The 24,650-nt window shown below is 45.4% G+C and overlaps 1 protein-coding gene across 1 annotated transcript in view; it reads left to right on the forward strand.

The window, feature by feature from the left end:
• Positions 1-14,253, forward strand: part of LOC122733978 (zinc finger protein 420-like) — a 50,256-nt gene extending 36,003 nt beyond the window's left edge. The window contains 2 exon segments of the mRNA XM_043974672.1: positions 2,597-2,634; positions 13,424-14,253. Of these exon segments, the coding sequence (XP_043830607.1) occupies positions 2,597-2,634; positions 13,424-14,253 (868 nt within the window).
• The last annotated feature ends 10,397 nt before the right edge of the window (positions 14,254-24,650 follow it).

The raw sequence follows: 24,650 nt of genomic DNA on the forward strand, positions 1-24,650 counted from the left end.
GGCTCCACTGCACCACATGCCTTCCCCCTGTTCAGTCATTTTTCCATTGTGTCTGATTCTCTGCAACCCCATTTGGGGTCTTGGCAAAGATATTAGAGTGGTCTGCCATTTTTTTTTGTGCAGGGCAATGGGGGTTAAGTGACTTGCCCAGGGTCACACAGCTAGTAAGTGTCAAGTGTCTGAGGCTGGATTTGAACTCAGGTACTCCTGAATCCAGGGCCAGTGCTTTATCCACTGTGCCACCCAGCTGCCCCGGTCTGCCATTTCTTTCTCCAGCTCATTTGACTGATGAGGAAACTGAGGCAAACAGGGTTAAGTGGTTTGCCCAGGGTCACACACAGCTAGTAAGTGTCTTACCACGGTGTACCATGTTTTATCACAGTCAGTGACAGGGATTCTTTAATTTTTGTGGCAGGGACTACATTTCACCACTCACAAGGTAAATACCAGGGGTGGGATGGCATCCTGAATAGAGAGCTGGCTTTGGAGTCAGGGAGCCCTAGAATCAAGGCCTGCTTCTAACACTGAGCAGCCTTGTAACCTTGGACAAGTCACTTAATCTCTCAGTATCCATGGCAACTGGAACTTACACATGATCTGCATTGGAGTCTCCATGTCAATGAAATCACAGATCTGGACCAATAAGTAAAAGAATACATTAATGAATGGAAATTAACCTAAATTCACCTCACCTCCTCACCAAAGAGAAATCCTTTCCCTCAGCTCTTGTGCTATCTGAGGGCCATACTGACCTTGCTGCCATTCACTCTCCTGCCTCTAAAAACAGATCTCCTTGGCCAAACTCTCAGAGCCTTAGATGATGTTGTTTGTGGTAACAAGAACTGGTTGGTTGGTTGTCATCTTTTGTCCTCAAAGAGAACCAGAAGGACATGGGGGGGTCAAGGTGCACTGTGTCTGTGGCTGATCAGCCCAATAGGAGCTCAGAAGGCTCTATCAGAGGTTGGGCACAAATAGTCCATGTAACAGGAACTGATATCATATAGGGAACAGGTTATTATTTTCTCTTTGTCATTTCAGGTGATGAGACAGAGGCTAAAAATAAGGCCTGTGATCCAGAGCAGGAAATTAATGAAGATATAGGATCACAGAGGATGGGTTCAGAAGAAGTCTCGAGGGCTATGGTCCAGGGCCCAAAGTTTCCAGAAGGTCCTGACTTTGAAGGTAGGTTGGAGCTGCAGCAGGCAACAAACTCAGGCATGTGACTGTTACCCAGATGAGTGGCACTGTAGAGGAGAGAGGCTGTGAGTGCAAGGAGTGGGAGGGTTGCCAGGATCTGAACGTGGAGACTGGTACACAGCAAAGAAATCTTGCAGGAGAAAGAGCTCAGAGCCGGGATTCTGATAACCATGATCCCAAACAAAAGGCAGTGGCTCCCAGACATCAGGTAACTAGTGTGACATCTTGTATACAGTACGTACATATAGCAAAGCTCAGAAGCGTTTGAACGTGGCTTAATGTACAATTTCTTTCTCCCGAAGCAGGATTCCTAGGTTCCAAAGGTGACTTGTACTCTGCTGAGGAAGGAAGCAAAGTGCCAGGAGTGTCAGATATTCTGGGAGCTGAGGCTGGAGGTATGCCTTGGTGTGAGTGAGGTGGGGGACACGGCTGGCCACTTCCCATACTCAACCATCCTCTTCTCTGCCTTTACTGGCCATCCTGTCCAGACTCCCCAAAATCCCACCTGCAGGTGACTCCGTTAGGTTCTCGTCTTCTCCCAACCACCGTTCGTCCCGTGCTGTTCTGGATTATCCCAGTCTTCTTTGCCCCGTTTATGCTCCATGCTCGACTCCCCTTATTGCCTTTGTTCATCTTTTTCTCTTCTCATCTCTCCTCATCCAGTAGGCACTCTTCTGGATGGTCTTGTTCCCTTACTTTCACAAGAGGTATTTCCTTTCTGTCAGCACTGGAAACAAATGATGCTGGTGTTTTCTACTTATCATTTCAGATGATTGTACTGGGACTGAGAGTAAGGAAGCTATTCCGAAGCAGGAGAATCCTGAAGAAGCCGAATCACAGGGCATCTTAGTGGAAGGATCGCCAAGCTCCATTTTCAAGGGGGAAGCCTTTGAGAATGAGGGCGGGTCATCTCAGCAGGGAGCCGTGTAACCCCTTTCTCCAGAGATAGGTTTTAGACATGTTTTTTTCGAAAGCAGAAAGCTCATGAATGGAATGAGTGTGAGAAATGTTCAAGTTCTATTATAGGCAAGAGGATACTATAAGAGAGAATGACTATTTGGCTATATGAGTCATATGACTCAGGTAGAATTAAAAATGTATACAACAGTGGATAAAGCACTGGCCCTGCGTTCAGGTGGACCTGAGTTCAAATTCATCCTAAGACAGTTGGCACTAGCTGTGTGACCCAGGGCAAATCACTTAACCTTCATTGCCCCCCCCCCAAAAATATACAAAACCTGAAAACAAAGAAGGGGCAAAAATCCCATGAATGTAATGACTTCAGTAAAATCTTCAGTCAGAGGTTATCCCTTATTCATCATTGGTGAATAGATAGTGAAGACAATCCCCGTGAATGCAATGAACCTGGGAAGTCTTTGAGGCAGAACCCAAGCCTTAGTCAATATTAGAGAATTCACAGGATCGAGAAACCCTATGAATGGAAGAAATGTGGGGAAGCCTTCATCCTATGTCAGCAATCCAGGAAGCCTGTCAGTTAAACCAAGGGTCACCAAAAGGGGATTAGTGGCAGGGGAACGTTAATGAGAGGGTTATTGTTTATTAATTCAACCGTTTTTAGCTGTTTAATAAAGTAATGAAAAAATTAAAATCTCAGAATGTAGTGATTCTCCGTTGCTCCGATAGCAAAAAGTACATATTACGGGGGAAGATCAGTCCCAGAGAGGTGAGGAGGGGGAGCTCCTGGAAAGCAACACCTCAGAGGGGGCTTAAAATTGGTGGCAGTGAGAATTTTTTGAAATACGTATGACACGAACGTGACTTTGCTTGTTCCCTATCTTGGCTTTTAGTGTCTCCCTCTACATCATGGTTTCAAAGCACCCTCGGACACTCTGCAGCACCCAACACTGGCTTCCTTTTTCCTATTTCGGTCTTGTTTAAAAGAGCCTCTTAACAGTCCTTGGATAGATGGTTTGTACTGCCTTGTCCCTACTCAAACGCCCATCCCTCTTCAATGGTGACCTGATATTCTGTCACTCTCTTCCCCACCCCGAAGGAGCAGAAGAAAGGGTTTTTGCTTTTAACAAGGCTGCGGTTCCAGACACATCTGTTGAATTTGGGAGCCACTCAGTAAATGTTTATTGGACGGTTTGGGGGGCATTTTGTGGTGTGTGTATATATATATATATATATACATGCAAGTTGAGAATATATTTATTGCATATCGGACCTGGTGCTCCTTTTTCTTTTTTTCCCATAAAAGTGTTTTATTATTTTCCAGTTATATGTAGAGATAGTTTTAAACTTTTTTTGGGGGGTGTATAAAGAAAACCGTTATTATTTTTTCATGAATTTGCATTTTATTTTTTTGTTTTTTTTAAATAAAACTATTTTATTTTTTCCAATTACATGCAGAGATAATTTTCAACATTTGTTTCCATAAGATTTTTAATTTCAAATTTTTCTCCCTCCCTCCCCTGTCCCCAAGACAGCAGGCAATCTGATATAGGTTATATATGTACAATAACATTAAACATATTTCTTTATTAGTCATGTCATAACAGAAGAATCAGAGCAAAAAGGAAAAGCCAAAAAAAAAAACCCAACAGCACCAAAAACAAAAGGAATAGTATGGTTCAATCAGCATCCATATTCCACATAAACGATTGTTTATATAAGATTTCTAGTTTCAAAATTTTCTCCCTCCCCTCCCTTGCCCCTCCACAAGACAGCAAGTAATTTGATATAGGTTCTATATGCACAATCACATTAAATATATTTCTTCATTAGTCATGCTGTGAAAGAAAAATCAGAGCAAAAAGGAAAAACCTCACAAAAGAAAAACAACAACAAAAACAATAGAAATAGAATGGTTCAATCTGCCTCTAGATTCCACAGTCCTTTTTTTCTGGATTTGGAGAGTATTTTCCATCATGAGTCCTTTGGAACTCTCTTGGGCCATTGTATGGCTGAGAAGAGTCAAGTCTATCACAGGTGATCAACACATAATGTTGTTGATACTGTGTACAATGCTTTCCTGGTTCTTGGTGCTCCTTTTTCTATGAGCGATATTCTATGAGCGATTCTGATTTGTCTAGTCTTTGTGGTTTAAAAAAAATAGGTTCTCCACTAATTTCACAAACATTTCTCGAGCATCTGTCACGGGGAAAGCACCGTGGGAGGTATTCTCGCAGAGTACAAAGAATTTTCCGAGCCTTTTAGCCCTGACATGGGATATTGAATATTTCTAGGCACACGCGATGAGGATCAGAAAAGGTAGGAGTTATGACAAGCTGGTCACTAGCATAGTTTGAGAACTTTACAAACTTGGACCTCGCGATGGGTAAATGTAAAGCAAGGCAAGAAAGGCTCCGCAGCTATTCTGCCAGGCGATGCTCGAGTGCCTCCCAAAAGTTCTAGGGGGCCGGCCCCAGGGATGCAGGGTCAGGCGGCTGCCCCTGGCGATCTGGCGCCCCCGGGGCCAGGGGCCTCTCAGGGACGGCACACTTGGCCACTCTCCCCTCGCCCTCTGCTGTTTTTGTCTTTTCTTTTTCTGTCTGGGGTATCCAAGGTTGGAGCTAGAGGGGAGCGGGGTTGGCGGGAGGGAGCAGCCGAAAGAAGCGCCCAACGGAGGCGGGAAGCCAGAGAGCGGAATCCGATTCTGATCTGGATCCCCGCCCCTGCACCCAGATCCTTGCGCCACGCGAGGTTTCTGCACCCGTTGTGCCACGCGAAGCTCCCCCAACCCGTTGCATCCCGCGAGGCCCCGCCCCCTGACACACTAGACCCCGCCCTTGCGTCGCGCGCCAGTTGCGCTCCTGCGCACGGTCCCACCAGCTCCAGGCCGGCGGGAGGAGGGGCCGGTCATTCGGGAGGAGGAGTTGGTCAGTCGGTCTCTGGGGATGACGGCTCGCCTTTTATTCGGGATTCGGGCTACTTCTCCTTATCTTAATCCTGCCCTTCCCTTCCCTTTCCTCTTCCCGCTTTTCCTCTAGCTCCTTTTCGCCCCCTTTCGACCCCGAGGGAAAGGCCTTAATCAGGAACTCGAGGTCTAACTCTCCCGCCCAGGATCAGCCCCTCTCCCGCCTAGCTTCAGTTTGCGCTTCTGTGAAATGGGAGCGTCAGGGGCAGGAGCAGTTTCCACTGTATGCCAAATGGCCCTTCCGGATTTAAACCGCCCAAACGTCTAGACCTTGGGGTTTAGAACTGGAAGGAAAGAGTCTTTTAGTCCACCTAGGCCAGCCCCCCACCCCTGCCTTTAAAAAAATTTTATTTTTAATAAAGGAGTAAAGAAAGGTCCCGAAAGGGAAAAAAGCTTTGCCTAAGATCCCACAGGTATCAAACGGCAAAGACGGGAGTCGCACCTAGTCCCTCTGACTCCGAATCCACAGCTCTTTTCATTACAACCTGCTACACCTGGTTGGGAATCGGAACAAGTAGTGTGTCTGGGGTCTACTAAGGCAGTAGGGCCAAATTCACATGGAACCAGGGGCCACGAATCTTTAGAGTAGTCTCCCTAGGGGCTTATTGACAGGGTTTTTTTTGTTTTTGTGGGATTTTTTTTTTTTTGCGGGGCAATGAGTGTTAAAAGTGACGTGCCCAGGGTCACGCAGCTAGTAAATTGACTTCGTTTTAAAATGTAGCATTCTCTGTTTTATTGTATTTTCCGTTATTTTGTTAAGGACTTCCCAGTTACATTTTTCTATTCTGGTTTAGGCCAAACTATCAGACCCCGCCCCTCCCGATTCCATTACAATTACAGGGTTATTTCACCCCAGCGGTGTACGGAACTTTCACAAGGGTCAGTCTATTGATCCTGGGCTCGAAGGTTTATTGAGGTGGTAGGGCCCACGGGACATCCATTATTGTTGAAGACAATCTGGAGAACAGGTGGTTCAGGGGGCAGAAGGAGATATCCTCAATTGCAAACACATGGGGCGCATTGGGCCCTTCCAATTTCATTAACTCCCAAGTCCTTCTATCTCCACAGTGCCTGCCTCCCTCTCTCCTTGGAGGCGGAGAACACCGCGTTTACGAAATATATATTTATTAGTTAGTAAACGCTCACTGATATTTGACATAGGAGAGAGGAAGCGTTCCGAGGTTCCTCTGGAGCCATGTGCCGCTGGCAAAGGGAGAGCCCAGCGATGAAGCTCCGAGCCCTGCCTGAGCTCCCTCGGGGCTTGCTCTTCCTTCCCCACTTTATCATTAGGTTGCTATTCTTCCCACCTCCCAGAGGAGACATGGCAGAAGAAGCGACAGCCGCTAAGGACGGGACAGTCGAGTCTCAGGTGAGCTCTAGGTGACTTTGTCCTTACCGAGTGAGAGCCGGATCCCTGATGCTAGAATGTGGTCTTTCTCTTTCGCTAAGAATTGCTGTCCCGCCCCTTCTCCAGCAGGATCCTTGAACCCTAGCTTCTTTCCTCCAGTCGGTTTCCTTTCTCTCAAGCGTCTAGCTAAGCGATAGGAAAAACACCTTGCTTTAAAAATCGGACTTTGCAGATTTTTTCTCAGCTATTATTTCCGATATCCCTACTCCCACTTTGTCACAGGGAGATGGATGTGAGGCGTTCATGATGTGCCCAAAGTTACATAGCGAGGAGGCTTGTGACGGGCCGGACCAGCACTCAGGCTTCCCGCTCCTCCTGTGGTGGCAACGCCCCGGTGTGTTGACTGCTGTGCGGGTGCTGAAAGCGCTTCTCCAGGCTTTCTGGCACAAACCAACTCTCCCTCTCCTCCGGGAACAAGACGCCCGATTTTGAAAAAACCAACGCCTATACTGTTTTAGGATCTTGTGAAGTTTGGGGATGTGGCGGTGTATTTCTCGAAGAAGGAATGGAAGCTGCTGAGTCCGGCTCAGAAGGAACTGCACAGGAAGGTGATGCTGGAGAATTACGAGAATTCGGTCTCCGTGGGTAAGCATACCACTCTGCTCTTTCTCCCACCTCCCTCCCCGCAAGACTTCAGTCTGTACTTGCTTCCATTTGTTAACCGTGGCGACTAATAAATAACAAGAGCAGCGTTTAGATAGCGCTTTGAAGTTTGCAAAGCATTTTTACAATCATGAGATCATTTGATCCTCACTACAACCCTGGGAGGGTAGGAGCTGTCATTCTCATTCGACATATTTGGAAACTGAGGCACACAGCGGTGAAAAGGACTGGTCCAGAGGCACGCAGCTAGTAAGACTGTGAGATGAGATCTGAACAAGTCTTTCCCGACTCATTTCTATCCATCACGTCTGATGCTGCGTCAGACAATTAAGTTTTTTTTAAAACTCTCAATTGTATTTTAAGATATTTTTATCTTTAAAGGCAAGGTCTTATCTCGGTTTATAATAATAACTGGACTTAATAATATCAACAACAGTTCACAAATAATGTACCTTTAAAAACACACCACATCCTTTTGCCTTTAGGGTAAATAAATCCCCAGTATTCAAACAAGCTCCCAAGCTACTCAGTAAGTTTGTGTATCTCCGCACAACCGTATGGGCATATTATGGAGACGAGGGGCTCCTTATTTTCTTAGATGACGACAAATAAAAAATCTTAGTGGTCTGGCTCTTTTAGGAGCACCTCGGGTTTGCTGGAGGGTGAGCGTGGCAGCTGCCCTCACTTACCTGTCTCAAAAAGTTAGGGATGTACTTTCTGTTGGGAGGTGGGCAACAGTCCCTCATTGCCAGCTACAAGACTTCTGTGGGACGTTTATTATATTTTTATAAAAAGAAATCATAAAAAGTAAATGCACTTGTTAGAGAATTACAAATTATTACAATTTCGTGTTATTTTTACTTTTTAGTTCTTGCATAGACCGTCTGATACAAGGATATGATAGAACTTTAGAAAATCCGCAGGGGCATGAAGAGAGTGAACATTTGTTTCTCCCTGATAGATACAAACTAGGGACTTGAAAGGGCATTTCAGAACAAAGCAAAGCAGCCCAGAAAGCTGAAGAAGGGAGCAGATGCCCTGTGGAAATGGCTTTCCTCAGTTCGTTCTACCCAGTGCTACAGAATTTGTGGCCCAGACTCCCAGGACCTCAGAACTGGAAGGCCCCTCAGCCACCCCTGCAGACCAGCTCTCCTCGATAACAAGTTGTTCCTTATGTTGGTGGTTTCCAAGTGCTATGTGGCCATACCCCATCCCTTTCTAATAGCGCTGTGGAGTGTATGCCCACTTTCCATAGAACAATCGACCTAAGTCATTTTTCAGATGACATTTTCTTCTCATAAAATGAAGAACTGATTACAATTTGTTTAAAGTAATAAACATTTTTATTTGTAGTTTGGGGTTCCAATTTTTAACCTTCCTTGCCTCCCTCTTCTCCCCCCTCCCAGAGGGGAGATATATCAGATGTGGGTCATACATTGGTTACAATTTTTCTAACAAGCCCTCCCCCCCATCTCAAACATGTGAGGATCGCTGTTCTGCATTCACCTCCAGAAGATCATGCATAGCTTTATCAAGTGGCAGTCGTTGCTTCCGCACCGACTCTGGGTCAGGACCCCAGTACAAAGAATGAAACAACCCTCACTCATAGGGAGCGTATGGTAGCCAGCAACTACAGACGTATTTACAGAGTAAGCGTAAAATAACCACAGTTGGGGGGCCATCAGGAAAGGCTTTGTGGAGAGGAAAATGATGCCCAAGCTGTGTCTTAAGGGGAGTAGGGGACTCCGGGGTAGATTCGAGGAGGGAGTGCATATCCAGCTTGGAGCATGGCCACTGCCAAGGCCCAAAGATGGGTGAGGAAGGCAGAGAAGGCCAATCTGAGTGGTTCACAGAGTGGGAGAGGGGGGATAACATCCAGTGAAGCTACAAAGGGTGATTAGAGCTTGACAAGCAAAATGGGAGTTTTTCCCAGAGACCCTTGGAAGCCTCTGGATTTAGACCTCAGAGGAGACCAGTGGGGTCATCTGGGCCCAGTACTTTGTTTTATATTTGAGGGAGCCAAGGCCCAGAGAGGTGGTGTGCTTGGCCCAAGTCAGTAGGTAGTAGGTGGCAAGGCCACATTTGGAATTCAAGTTCTTTGACCCCAAATCTAGCATTCCTTTTGTGGTATTTACTGCATCCCAAAGGCACAGGGAATGGATGAGAATTTTCTCTATGTGTTTTTCTAAGTTTAGTGGCAGTTATATCCTAAATGCTCACGGCGCTCTAGAAAACGACTGCAATGACCGAGGTGACCCTTAACATAATTCTTGAAAACAGGGAGACTTCTTGGCAGTTTAGGACTCTAAAGGCAGGACAGCAGCAAGCCCGAAGCCTGCAGAGTGACCAGTTTAGGAGAACAAGTCATTGGCATGAAATCCTCACAGAGAGGTAGCAGACCACAGCAGAGTATAGCAGAAAGAGCACAGGCTTTGAAACAGAAGGAAGGTGTTCAGATCCTGCCACTGATAGCTGTCTGACCTTTGGCCAGTCGCTTAACATCTCTGTGCCTCAGTTTCTTCCAGTGTAAAAATGAAGAGTTCCTTCTAGCCCTATATCTATGCTTTGTGAATTGGGATGCTTTGATGCTTCCAAATAGTTTGACCACAGCCAAGCAAAATGGCTGGAAGGCTTTTCCTTCAAGGAAAGGCCAATGGAACCTTTGCCTTTAAGGAGTGAACACATCTTGGCCAAGAGATTTCTTCATTGGAATGCCAGCTTGGATTCTGGGAGAGAGAAATCCCGCCTCCCTTCCCTCAGCTCCTGAATTCCCCTGGGCTTTCCTGTAAGAACCATTCTGGACGTCCCCCCCCCCCCCTTTTGCTCCCTGGACAGGCAGGGATCTCTGGGATGGCTCTGTATCCTTCAGCTAAACTACACTGTGCTGTTTACTTCCCTATGAACAGGAATCCTTTCTACCAAGCCAGCAATGATTGAGCATCTGGAACGAGGGGACATGACATGGAGCTCAGCTCTGAAGAGACCTAAGAAGAAAAAGAGACGACTGAGCGGCTCCTGTCACCAGGGTGAGTGAGGACTAGGCCGGCCCTCGTGGGTCACGTCAGAGGCAGGGGAAGAAGTTCTGCCTCTAGGTGGATGGGAAGGTGGCAGATAGCTTGGGCATTTGGAAGGGGACGCTCTTGTGAGCAGCAGGCCTCTTGCACAGCATGTGTGTGCTTGGGGTGGATCCCCTTTTGTTGAGCAGGAGGCTGATTTCTGTGCATCTTTGTGGAAGCGAATATATTTGTGAAAGTTGATTTGCAAATGCTGAACCAGGGTCCTAAGGCTAAACCATGGACAGAATCGTAGATGGACAAAGCTCTGTGGAAGGGGGGGGGGAGAATGCTTAGACCCCAGTGAAGGGAAGAGAAGCAGCATGAACAGAACATGTGCATAAGCCCAGGGCTTGGTGCTAGCCCTGTCACTACTCTGGGGAAGCAGGCCTTTCACTCCCTTTTTACAAAGGTGACTTGGTGTCATCTCTCTCTCTCTCTCTCTCTCTCTCTCTCTCTCTCTCTCTCTCTCTCTCTCTCTCTCTCTCGTGAAATTCATAGCAAAGTGCCCTGTGCTGTGCTCAGCTTGGGCTAGCAACCCACTTACTTACGTGCCCTTGACTTCACTTTTATTCAGTGACACGAGGGTATGTGCCAACAGCTAGTTGGTCTGTTTGCCATGAAGCCTACCTGCCTCTGGTGCCCCAATTTGTGCCAGTCATAGTTCCCCAAGGGACGTGTCCTGGGATAGGTGACTAACCATTTGGCTGCATCCTTGGCACTGGCTCAGCCTTTGGTTTTATCCCTGAGCTTAGGGCCAGGTTGTGAAAGGTTTGTGCAAGGTGCTAGACAAGACCTGGGGAGACAAAACCAAAAATGAACCAGAGAGACGAGCAGGCAGATTCTATGCACCTAAATGCAAAATAAGGTCCCTGCTTAGGGCTGTGGGTGGGGAAGAGCTCTGAGGTCCTAGAAGAATTGGGAAAGGCCTCCTTCCTGTGGCAGATGGCACGTGACTGAGTGGTGACTGGAAGGAAGCCCAGGCAATGAGGGACAGCCCGTGAATGATATCAAGGGTGTCCTTCAGCATGGAGGCCAGTTTGGCTGGAATGTAAACTCCTTGGGAGTTGGGATGGCTTTAGGATTTCCATTTCTGTCACATAGTAAGTGCTTGATAAATGATTATTGTTTGATTGCTATCAGGTATGTGGTGCAGGGTGGGTAATGGGCAACCAAGCTGGAAAGAGAGGCTGGAGAGAGATTGGGAAGGGCTTTAAGTGCTGGACAGAGGAGTTTGCATTTCCTCCTTCCAGGAGCAGGGAGCTACTTACCTTTCTTGGGCAGGGGAGTGACATGGGCAGACCTATGTTTTAGGAATATCAAGCTGGCAATTCTGTGGAGGATGGAATGGATGCTGGGAGACCCATTTAGGGTTAGAGGGGGAAGATTTTGGAGACAGGACTTGAGCTTGAATGAGAGTGGGAGCTAGGTGACTGCAGAGAAGAGGAAGGATGCAAGAGATGTTGTTGAGCTCAATGAAGGCTTTCTAAGGTGCAGGGCTCATCCTAATATCCACACTAAGGAACTGTTGCCAGCTTCAATTCTAGTGAAGGGTACTTCCTTCTTTTTCTTCAAAAAGACCCTTTCTGACCTTTTCCCAAAGCCAGGAATAAATGAAGACAAAAAAGAATCCCAATTACATCCTTCATCTTTACTCAAAGGTTTACTACAAGGGAGACAGTGCGAATATCATCTTCATTTTCTAGATGCTTAGAGTGATGTCAAGCAAATGACTGGTTCAGGGTAACACAGTATTTAGCTTTGGGAACAGAATTTGCCCCTTGGGGCTCCACTGCACCACATGCCTTCCCCCTGTTCAGTCATTTTTCCATTGTGTCTGATTCTCTGCAACCCCATTTGGGGTCTTGGCAAAGATATTAGAGTGGTCTGCCATTTTTTTTTTGCAGGGCAATGGGGGTTAAGTGACTTGCCCAGGGTCACACAGCTAGTAAGTGTCAAGTGTCTGAGGCCGGATTTGAACTCAGGTACTCCTGAATCCAGGGCCAGTGCTTTATCCACTGTGCCACCCAGCTGCCCCCGTCTGCCATTTCTTTCTCCAGCTCATTTGACTGATGAGGAAACTGAGGCAAACAGGGTTAAGTGGTTTGCCCAGGGTCACACACAGCTAGTAAGTGTCTTACCACGGTGTACCATGTTTTATCACAGTCAGTGACAGGGATTCTTTAATTTTTGTGGCAGGGACTACATTTCACCACTCACAAGGTAAATACCAGGGGTGGGATGGCATCCTGAATAGAGAGCTGGCTTTGGAGTCAGGGAGCCCTAGAATCAAGGCCTGCTTCTAACACTGAGCAGCCTTGTAACCTTGGACAAGTCACTTAATCTCTCAGTATCCATGGCAACTGGAACTTACACATGATCTGCATTGGAGTCTCCATGTCAATGAAATCACAGATCTGGACCAATAAGTAAAAGAATACATTAATGAATGGAAATTAACCTAAATTCACCTCACCTCCTCACCAAAGAGAAATCCTTTCCCTCAGCTCTTGTGCTATCTGAGGGCCATACTGACCTTGCTGCCATTCACTCTCCTGCCTCTAAAAACAGATCTCCTTGGCCAAACTCTCAGAGCCTTAGATGATGTTGTTTGTGGTAACAAGAACTGGTTGGTTGGTTGTCATCTTTTGTCCTCAAAGAGAACCAGAAGGACATCGGGGGGGTCAAGGTGCACTGTGTCTGTGGCTGATCAGCCCAATAGGAGCTCAGAAGGCTCTATCAGAGGTTGGGCACAAATAGTCCATGTAACAGGAACTGATATCATATAGGGAACAGGTTATTATTTTCTCTTTGTCATTTCAGGTGATGAGACAGAGGCTAAAAATAAGGCCTGTGATCCAGAGCAGGAAATTAATGAAGATATAGGATCACAGAGGATGGGTTCAGAAGAAGTCTCGAGGGCTATGGTCCAGGGCCCAAAGTTTCCAGAAGGTCCTGACTGTGAAGGCAGGTTAGAGCTTCACCAGGGAAGCCCAGCAGGCAACGAACTCAGGCATGTGACTGTTACCCAGAGGAGTGGCACTGTAGAGGAGAGAGGCTGTGAGTGCAAGGAGTGGGAGGGTTGCCAGGATCTGAACGTGGAGACTGGTACACAGCAAAGAAATCTTGCAGGAGAAAGAGCTCAGAGCCGGGATTCTGATAACCATGATCCCAAACAAAAGGCAGTGGCTCCCAGACATCAGGTAACTAGTAATGAAGAGGAACCTAGTACCTGTGGGACAGCTGACAATGGGCATTCAGGTTTTAATGACAAGCCATATAAATGTAATGAGTGTGGGAAAGTCTTTGGAGGGCACTCACACCTTGTCCGACACCAAAGAATTCATACCGGAGAGAAGCCCTATGAATGCAATCAATGTGGGAAAGCCTTTAGTCAGAACTCAGTGCTAACTAAACACCAAAGAATTCACACTGGGGAAAAGCCTTTTGAATGTAAGGAATGTGGGAAAGCCTTCAGGGGTAGCTCAGCACTTATTGTACATCTCAGGGTTCACACGGGACAGAAACCCTATGATTGTAATGAATGTGGAAAAAAGTTCAGAGGGAGATCAGACTTGATTCATCATCAGAGAATTCATAGTGGAATAAAGCCCTATGAATGCAAAGAGTGTGGGAAAGCCTTCTCAGCAAGCTCAGGCCTTATTCAGCACCAGAGGATTCACAGTGGAGAGAAACCCTATAAATGTGATGAATGTGGGAGAGCCTTCACAGGGAGCTCAGGCCTTATTCAGCACCAGAGGATCCACAGTGGAGAGAAACCCTATGTATGTGATGAATGTGGGAGAGCTTTCCGGGTGAGCTCAGATCTTATTAGACACAAGAGAATCCATAGTGGAGCAAAGCCCTATCAGTGTGAGAACTGTGAGAGTACCTTCAGGTGGTGGTCAGGTCTTAATAGCCATCAGAGTATTCACACTGGCGAGAAGCCTTACACTTGTATTAAGTGTGGAGAAGCCTTCAAAGGGCACTCAGATCTTACTAAACACTTGAGTATCCATGGTGAAGAGAAACCCTCTGAATGTAGTGATTGAGGGAAAGGCTTCAATCAGAACACAGGCCTCTTTCAGCAGAGAAAATTTCACAAAGAGTAACCGAGTCCAGTAAATACCAGAGAAGTTTGTCAGACTTGTTTTGTTGGGTCCCAGAGAATACGGAGTAGGGCCAGGTTCCATAAAAATTCAAACTTTTTTGTTTCATTTTTCTTTTTTTTGGTGAGGCAATTGGGGTTAAGTGACTTGGCCAGGGTCACACAGCTAGTAAGTGTTAAGTGTCTGAGGCCGAATTTGAACTCAGAGCACTGGCCCTGGGGTCAGGAGTACCTATCTACTGTGCCACCTAGCTGCCCCTAAATTCAAACTTTTTTAAAGGCAGAGCTTATGTCTCTGATTTGTTTCATATGGCAAGTTAAGTGCCATTTCAGATTAGTCCCTAGTAAAGATGTTTTGCCATTGCTGCATCAAAATCCCCACTCTTGCCTTCAGTCCACTTTGGTATGGCCTTTGCTTGTGATTAGTCTGTTGCGAGTTGCTTATTGTCTCTCTGCCTCTAAGCCTGAATGCTCCAAACCTAGATAATGATTTTATGCTCACGTGCATGTGTGGGGGTCAAATTTAATATATGGAGAGTTAACTGGGTGACTTGCCGAAATATCGGGGTCCCGGAAATAATGAGGGACCTCTAGGTTCAAAGTTCTCTTTCCTCTGAACTGCCCTTTTAGATATTTCTCCCAGGCCAATAAAAAAGGAGCCTTACAGCTTCTTAGTAGTGGGGGCCGAAAGTTGTTGAATGGTCTGGACTCGTTTAGGAGAGACAGAACGAGTTCCAGCAGCCAGAATAAAGCCTAAGTATTCTACCTGGGGCAAACACCATGGCAGACATGCTTCCATCCCAGTGTCCTCAACTTCATCAACGCCAGCCCTATCCTGCCAGCCTGAAGTCATCTCCATTTCAAACAATTTTCACTGCTTTTATCTGCTTATGTGGCTATGTGTTATTTCTCTAGATAAAATGTAAGTTCCATAGGGCAGGGCTCAGTCATTTTGATTCACTTGCCTGGTTTGTTTTGTGTCTGGCTTCCCAGTCTGATTTCTAATCCTATTCAAGGTCAACAAACACTTATTAAGCACCTACTGTGTGTCAGGTACTGGGAGTACAAAGATGAAAACTCTAAATCAGGGGACTGCCCTCTACTAGAGAAAGACAAATAAGCACAATACAAGGAGAGGGAGGTGGGAGAGAAGATCAAGGAGGCTTCACAGAGGAGGCAGGATGAGGATAGAAGTCAGCCCAAGCATGGGGTCAATACACGGAAGGAGGAAGAAAAGGAGTATTGGGTTGAGGGGGCAGCTGGTTGGTAAGTTTGACCTTAGTGTAGAGAGTTCGTGACGGGGAAGCATAAGGTTGGAAAGGTGAGTGGGAATTGGCATGCAGAGGGCCCTAAATGCCCTATGTGTTTCTGGAATGCTTGCCAACAGCCCACATAGAGTTCTACTTCCTCCCAAGCTTTTCTCAACTGTTAAAGCAAATCCACTGATTGTTCCCTGGAACGTTTTAGACATGTTTTTGTTGTTACCTAAAAAATTCTTTGAGATCAACTCAGTTATCTTTGTTATTATTTTATCTCCTAACAAAATGGGTAAAAACTTCAGTCATATCTCCCCTTTGAAAGTCCACATTACAGGAAAATGCAGAGATAAGAATGGAAGCAAATGAGACTGTAACCTCCTGGGTCAGTCACAAAATGGTATTTATTGGACAGACTAGATCAAGCTGTGTTCCTCCACGTTCTCTCCACGTAGAACATGGATTCTAGGAACGAATGCCCCATTGTCCCATGACGGTCATTCCTGAGACGGTACCAGGCGGACATCCATGGGCCAGAGGAGGTCCAGGCTAGCCCCGGGCTTGCTGCTTAAAGGAAAGGTAGTTCGTTTTTCCAAACTGTAGGACGTCTGCCCTGAGGAGGATAAATGCTGAGAAGGGTTCTCATCCCAGGCCTCCTCAGAAGAAGGAGACCCAAATGTAAGGAGATAGAAATAAGACAGAAGGAGATCAGAAGCTAAACCTCAGAAGGCTTGTGAAGGCTCAGCTTCTTATGTATGAGACTGCATGGTTGTCTCTACCCTCAATCTAATTTGTCTTCATCTCTTCACAAACACAAATTAGTATGCTGAGCTGAGAGTGGAGCAGCCAAACTCTAGCTTCTTCAGCCATTCCTGGTTAGCTCTCTCTATCCCTGATCCTGGAATTTGCACAAGACATTGGCTGGCCTGGGGCTCCCAAAGGTCTACAGTGGGCCTGGCGAAATCCAGAGCACACAGCGCCTGGGCATGGAATGGCATGGCATACCCATTAAGCACACCCCTTCCTCAGTCTTCTCCCTTAACAAACCCATCTGTCTGTGTGCATGTACATCTGTTGGCCACCAGTTGTGTCAGCTCTGGGGCTTCACACATTCTGGCCTCATTGTCTTCTCCCTGGGATGGTTCTGCCTGCTTAGAGGTCCTGTGGGTGACAGTGGAAGGAGCACCACAGTTGGTGTCAGAGAGCCTGGATTCAAATCCTGACTCTAACTCTGCTACTACTTATGCAACTTAATTTCCCCAGGCCTCTGTTTCCACATCAATAAAATAATCTGTAACATCTCTTCTAGCTTTGAATTTAGGACACTAAGTTCCACTGTTACTGTAAATCCCAGCCACTTCCCACAGGTTACCACACTAGCTTTTAACTTGAGGGCAAGAACAAGTAAAGAAGAAACACCAAAGATTCACAATTTTGCTGCAGATTCTGTTCTTGGGTGGAGTCTGTATACATAAGCTGCTTACAAACACTTGGCCCAAATGGTTCCAAGGTTCTGATTTAAAGGGACCAACTTCTTTTCATTCTTTAGGGAGTGGTTTGGGGAGAGGGACAGGGATTGATCACTGTTGTTTTAATTATTTAGGTTTTCCAATTGTTTACGGATTGTGTGCATCACTTTTGGTGAAAGACAGGGACCACCTTATGTTTGTTCAGGGTGAATGTGGATAGTCAAATATTTTCATTTGGGGTGAATTGTAGCATCAGGTAAGATGCAAGACAGACTGCACAGAGAGCAAGAGGAGAACTGTGGGTGATACCACAATAAATATAATAAATCAGGAAGAAAAACAAAGGAAGAAAAAGCAACGTAGGTAAGGCCGGAAGGAAGAGGCAAGATGGTAAGGAAGTCAAATAACACTGGAAATGCGAGGAGAACCAACTTCAGGCAAGTCTCAGTATAAATGGGTAATGAGGGTAGCTGAGAATATGTGGGCTGCTCTGGAGTTATGGTCTGCTTCAAAGGTAAGATCTACAAATCCTTGAAAACAAACCCTAACAATAACCAGCCTGCGGAGTGGGGCTGGGGGAGGCTCTAACTGGGTCAGGGTAGAACTAGAAAGAGGTGGCCCTAGGTAGCCAGCCAGCAATCACTCAGCTGGACAAAGCAAGACTACAGCATGCTTATGGTTCATCTGCCTTGGGTGGCAGTGCATGTGACCTGCAGCAAAAGGCGAAATCTCCTAGCCAAGTCATGGTAGCAGTCTACCCAACTCCTGCAATTGGCACTATGATTCTGTCCATCACTGTCGCCGGTTCTTTCTGTTTATGCAGTGGAAAATGCTGGATTTGGAGTCAGAGAACCTCTGTTCAGTTTTTGAATAGCTACTAACTACCTGTGTACCTTAGGGCAAATCACTTAACCTCTTTGGGCCTCAGTTTCCTTCTCTGTAAAATGAGGGGATGGGACTAGATGACCTCAGGTCCTTTCCAGCACTGTATCTCTGATCCATAGGCTAGTCTCTGTTCAGTGTTGGGTTTTTTATTGCTTTGTATTGATTGTAGAGAGGCTAAAACAGGGACAACCTCCCACCCCCACCCTGACCAAGTGCAGGGATGTCAGGCACCTAAGGACTCGAGCTTAGATCTATTTCATGGATTCTCTGGTAGAGAATAATATCCTGGTTTCATTCCCCACTTTGTCCTTGACATTAGCTCAGAAGCCACATGTTGCCACATGTTCCCACATTGCAATGGGTAGAAATTGCCTTTGACAAATAGCAAATTCAGGTGAAAAGTTGGATTGGTCTGTCGATGTATGCAGGTACTGCACCTGTAGGGGGCTATAAAAGTCAGTTTCCAACCTGGGGGTACCTTCTCTTTGCTGAAGATTCAGTGGCTATTGGCAATGTCTTTTGTTTTGTTTTGCTTTTGTTGCGGGGCAATGAAGGTTAAGTGACTTGCCCAGGGTCACACAGCTATTAAGTGTCAAGTGTCTGAGGCTGGATTTGAACTCAGGTGCTCCTGAATCCCAGAGCCAGTGCTCTATCCATTGTGCCACCTAGCTGCCCCCAGCTATTGGCAATGTCAATGTCATTCCCAACCCATGTGCCAACAACTTACACTCCTTCCATCAGGGGCGGCCCATTGCCCCTCACATCTAATGCTTTAATCACTTTGTAACTCTCCCTCCATCTACTTATCCAACCTCTGGAACTCTTTTCTCCCAGTGTTGTAGTTGATGCATGCAGAAGTGAGGGGGGAACACACACACTCAGAATCTTTGGGCAAGCAACCTGGGTCCTAGAGAGAGGCTCTACTTATCCCGAACTGCAGATTCTCAAAGAGCAGCCAAAGTGTCACTGAGTCTTTTCCCTCATTGGCCTCATGGAACTTAGGTGTTTTTTTCTTTACCATTACTCCCATTATATGTGCTTTACATGCGTTATCTCAGTCTATTTTCTATTTTGTGGATGAGGATATGGGCTCAGAGAGAATCATATGGCCGAGCTTGGACCCAAGTCTCCTAAGTTCTTTCCACTACATCCCAACCCCCCTGTTCATACTTCATTAATTCTCATGTATCTCCCACACCCAACTCTCCAAAATAGTCATACCTGCTCCCCACCCTCTTTCCAGAGGGAAAGTTAAGATTTCATACTCTTGAAGATGCAAAAGGTGGGGGAAGGAGGTAATAGAGGTTTGTTCTCTCTCTCTCTCTCTCTCTGCCCCTCCTTTTCTCCCTCCCTCCCCCTTCTGCTAAGCAGTTTACTGAGAGATGATTAGACATTAGCAACGGTGACTTCAACATCAGTTCAATGCAAAAAGAAATGATCTGTTTAACAATCTCAGAAGGACAATGACACATTTGAGGAAGTGAGCCCTAGTCTTGAATCTTTGCCAGCCATGATCTAAAGTTTCTTAGTGGTCATGCACACAAGCCCCGTTCACTTTCGAGTTCTTTTCATCTAAATCAGTGTATACGTTCTCCAACGATTTAGTATTGTAACTCGTGAGGGTGGTTCTATACTGGTGCCTTGCTGATGTCTGGGAATGCCATGGCTGCAGTGTGGCCTTCAGATTGCCTTATTCACTTATTGATCAATGAGAGAAAACAGCAGTGAGTATGGAAGTTGAGCAGCAGGAACTGTAAAGCTTCAGTGATAGTAACTTTCCCAAAGAGTTGCAGTTATAGGCCCCTCCCCCATCCTCCTCCACCTCCTCCTGCAGGTTTGTGTTGGTGACCTTGGGCAAGGGTTGGAATTCAGTGATCTCTAAGATCTCTGTCATCTGAAAATCTGTGATCCTATTTAATTTACCATTATTAAGGAACCTTCTCTGGCTAAGATCCACCGAATACTGACCAATTCTTCATTTTTCCTTTGCTATCCAATGGTCCTGCCAGACACACATTAAAAACTGATTGATCATTTACCTATGTGCCTAGTAACACACCAGGTACCATGGGCAGTTGTTGTTCAATTGTGTCCAACTCTTTGTGACCCCATGGACCATAGTATCAGGCCCTTCTATCCTCCACTCTCTCTCAAAAGTCTGTCCAAGTTCAACTAAAACAGAAGAAAACGTGCCCTTTCCCCCACAAAGAGCTTAAATCTAATTTAAGGGACAAAGGTCTCATTTTCTAGTCTTCCATCATGAATGTTGATGTAGGATAATGCATCTTACGGTTCAGTTAACATGAAGTAGGTCACTGTAGCATTATAGTTATTTTTGCTGGATAAGTTATTCTTGGCTGTAAGCCAATATCCTTTGCTTTCTGGAATATCGTATTTGAAGTTCTACTGCTTTATAGTGATAGCTACTAAATTGTGTGTGATCCTGAGTGTGGCTCCTGCGTACTTGGACTCTTTCTTTTTGGCTACTCGCAGTAATTCTTCTTTGACCTGGAAGCTCTGGATTTTTGTTGTTTTGGGGAATCTTCATTTTAGGGTTTCTTTCAGGAAGTGACTGGTGAATTATTTCTGTTTCCACTTTGCCCTCTGAGATCTGGGCGGTTTTAAGATTTCTTTAAATAGGATATCGAAACACTTTTTTGGGTCACAGTCTTCAGATAGTCCAGTGATTTTTTTCCTCCCTGATCTGTTTTCTGGGCCAGTTGTTTTTGTTATGAGTGTCAACCAGATCAGAACCAGTCTCTAACCCGTGAATGGCTGGAGCTGAACAGAGCAGGCCAGAGACAGGAAAGTCAGGAATTAAAGAAATTAAAGAAATTAAATAAATTAAATAAATAAATTAATTAATTAAATTAAATAAATTAAATAAATTAAAGAATTAAAGAAAGCTTTCTTTTCAAAGTGAGGAAAAAGGCTTGCAAGCAAGGAGGAGCTATAGACACCTAAGTGGGGGAGGCCCTAGGTAGTGTGAGGAGATCTCAATACTTATACTAGTGACTGCTCAGTGAGCTGTAGCCCTGACAATGAGGGAACAGCAAGCATGTGTGACAAGCTTGATTCACTGCAGGACCTTCCAACTTTGTCCAGTGCTTGTCTTTGATCAGAGAATACCTGGTGAACTGTGTGACTAGCCCAGAGGGTGATTGTAAAGGATTATTGTCCTGCCAAGCTCAGGGCACAGCTTGCTTGCTGGGCCTTAGCACTGTAAAACAGGGTCTAAGTTTTATTTTGTCACGAGATACCTTATTATTATTTGATATTTTCAGTCTTTTGATTTTGTTTTAATATTTCTTGTTGTCTCATGAAATCATTGGCTTCTGTCTGGTCCATTCTAATTTTTTCAGGGAGTTCAAGGTATTGAACTTCTTCTTTTTTTTTTTGGTGAGGCAATTGGGGTTAAGTGACTTGCCCAGGGTCACACAGCTAGTGTTAAGTGTCTAAGTCTGGATTTGAACTCAGGTCCTCCTGAATCCAGGGCCAGTGCTCTATCCACTGTACCACCTAGCTGCCCAGTATTGAACTTCTTGTGCCAAGTCTCTTCCCTTTCTAATTCTTTCCTCTAGAACTTTAATTTCTTTTCTGATTTTCTTCCTCAAGCACTCTCATTTCATTTATGAAAACATTTAAAACTCTTTTTAGAAAACTTTTGCTTCATCTATTCCAGGAAGTCTAATTTAATTTTTGTCCAAACTGTGTTTTTTCTCGGAGGCTTTGCTTGTACGTGTTTTGGAGTAATTTTCTTCTTTTTTGTTTGTGTCTTGAGCTTTTCTACCATCATAATACCTCTTTATGGTAGAGTTCTTTTGTTTGTTTATTTGCTCATTTTTTCAGCCTTCTTCCTGACTTTGGTCTTGATGTCAGGGCTAGGCTTCGCAACACTTTTGGAGGTGAGAGTTAGGCTGGGTCTATTGTTGCTTTCATGGGGTACTGGGTGTTGTCCTATTTCAAGGTCTCAGGTATAGGCTGGGGACCTGCAGACTTTCAGTGCTCCTGAAGTGGTCTGATTCAGGGCAAATTCTGATCACTACTCCCCTGCTCTGAGCTCTACAAGTTCTTGTTTGGGATTTGGGTTGAGTAGATTCCCACTGGATTCAGTTTCAGCCAGCTGGAGGGAGAGCTTTGTTGATTCAGTGGCAAAACTATAGGCTCCCTTTTGCTTTGGCATTTTGGCCCTGGTTATTTTTCTGCAAGCTGGGTTAAATGCTGGGGTCTGAGCCATGCAGCTTCTCCTTGTTTCTGAACTTCCTTTTTCAGTATACCACTCAAGGCCTTTAAACTGGGATAGACAAAAGACCCACTGTGACTTTTTCTGGATTTCCCATCAAGATTCAGTCAAGTGCACTGTCTAGATCTGTTTGGAGTTTTGTGAAGGGGAGCTCAACTGGACTTCTTCCTACCACTCTGCCATCTTGCCTCCACCTCTATCACCCTGTACAATTTAACAGTTTTATCTGTGACTGGGATGCTTATCAAACTTGGAGATGGTACCAAACCAAGAGGGTTAGCCAACACTGGATGACAGTCAAGATCTCTAAAGGTCTTGGCAGGCTAAGCTTTGGGACGAATCTTATGAGAATCAGATGACAGTCAACCAGAAATAAATGTAAATGTCTTATACTTGGGTTCAAAAATTGCCTTCACAAATGCAAAGTGTAGAGAGCATGGTAAGATAACTTTGAAAATGATCTGGAGGTTTAATGGATTGTGAGTTCAATGTCAACAATGTGATATGGGAGCCAAGAAAGCTGAACCACAAGAGCTGTGTAGCTTCTAGGAATAAAGAGGTGATAGTATTAGACACATCTAGAGTCATATGTTGATTGTTGAACATCACAATTTAAAGAGGACCTTGATACACTAGAAAATATCCAGAGCAAGCTGACTAAGACAAGTCTCCATAGCATATGATTGCTGATCAAAGGAACTGGCAATGTTCACCTTGGAGAGAAGACTCCAGGGACCATGATGACTACATTCAAGTATTTGTAAGATTAGCATATGAAAGAGGGACTATATTTAGTTCTATTTGGCCCTAGAGGGAAGAACCAGGAACAGTTGGTTGAAATTGAAATGAGGTAAGTTTGGGCTCCAAGCAGGGGGACTGGCTTTCTAATAAATGGGCGCGATCCCAAAACAGAATGGAGTACTTGGAATGGCAATGTGTTCTTCCTCATTGGAGGCCAAAGACTGGATGACCATTTATCTGGTATGCTGTAGTAGGAACTTTTGGGATGATTTGGACCAGATGACCTTTGAATTTCCTTAAAACTCTAAACTGTTGTGACTCTGGTTATCAAAATCACTGCCACAAAGAACCCCTAGTTTTGGACTCTGGGGTTCAAGTGGCAGTTAAGGACCAACTGAGAACACCAGGCATCTGAGTGGTTGGCCAAGGCATTCAGTGATTGTCCACCCTCCCTAATGGTTATTTCTAAACTTCCCTTAAGTCTTCACTCCCAAGTCCTCGGTATGGGGCTTGGAGAAGGGGTAGAGGATGCATGGGTGAGGAAGCGAACAATGGGGCCTTTTGTGATTTTAGCCTCTTTTAACTACATTTTTTTTCCTTCTTCCAGTAAGAACGTACCTCTGGCTATGTGACCCTGAGCAAGTCACTTAATTTCTCAGCACTTTAGGAAACTGAGACTCTATGCAGAGAAGGGGCAGGCCTCCATTGGTAGAGTTTCCTTACTTGGTAGTCCCAGTCCCTAGCCTTAAGTGTCTTTGAAGGGCTGGTGGAAGGAGCTGGGTTAATCAGAATATTTGACTATAATTTCTTGCAAGAAGACTGCAAAGAGGTTTCCTCCCAATAATTCTATGAGGCAGGTAGGAAGAGAATATAAGGCTGTATATCAGTGCATGTATAATGTTAAGCACTATCTATGAAAACTTCAAATTCAGCTTATTGACCACCCCGCATACATGGCTTTCACAATCCTTGAGAAGGTCACCTGTGCTTGTTATCTCCATTTCTTTCCTCTCAATGTCCTCTTCCCTCTGCAATCTGGCTCCTGACCTCATTCAATGGAAACTTCTCTCTCTAGAGCTGCCAATGGCAAATCTACTGGCCTTTTCTCTCTCTCTCTCTCTCTCTCTCTCTCTCTCTCTCTTTTTTTTTTTTAGTGAGGCAATTGGGGTTAAGTGACTTGCCCAGGGTCACACAGCTAGTCTGAGGCCGGATTTGAACTCAGGTACTCCTGACTCCAGGGCCAGTGCTCCACCCATTGCGCCATCTAGCTGCCCCCTAATGGCCTTTTTTCAATCCTCATCCTCTGAGGCAATCTTCCCCCTCTGTAGCCTTTGATACTATCTTCTGGATACTCTTGCCTCTCTAGTTTTTTGTGACACTGCCCTCTCGCTTCATTCTCCTGATCTGTTCGATCATTCTTTGGTCTCCTTTGCTGGATTTTCATCCAAGTCCTGCCCACTAGCTATGGGTTGTTGTCTTTTTTACAAGGTTCTGTTCTTATTCTCTTCCCTTTTCTCCCTGTAGTATTTCTCTTGGTGTGTTCATCAACTCCTATGGGTTTACTTATCCTCTCTATGCAGAAGATGCTCGGATCTACTTGTTTAGTCCTAACTTCTCTACTGACCTCCAGTCTTGAATATCACAATGCCTACTGATATCAGTCCATCAATCAATCACTTATTAAGTGTCTACTATGTGCCAGGTACTATGCCAAATGCTGGGGATACAAAAAGAGGCAAAGGACAGTCCCTACCCTCAAGGAGCTTACAATCTAATGGGAGAGACAACATGCCAACAGATATATACA

The sequence above is a fragment of the Dromiciops gliroides genome, chromosome X (genome assembly GCF_019393635.1).
Source record: "Dromiciops gliroides isolate mDroGli1 chromosome X, mDroGli1.pri, whole genome shotgun sequence".
Lineage (NCBI taxonomy): Eukaryota > Metazoa > Chordata > Mammalia > Microbiotheria > Microbiotheriidae > Dromiciops > Dromiciops gliroides.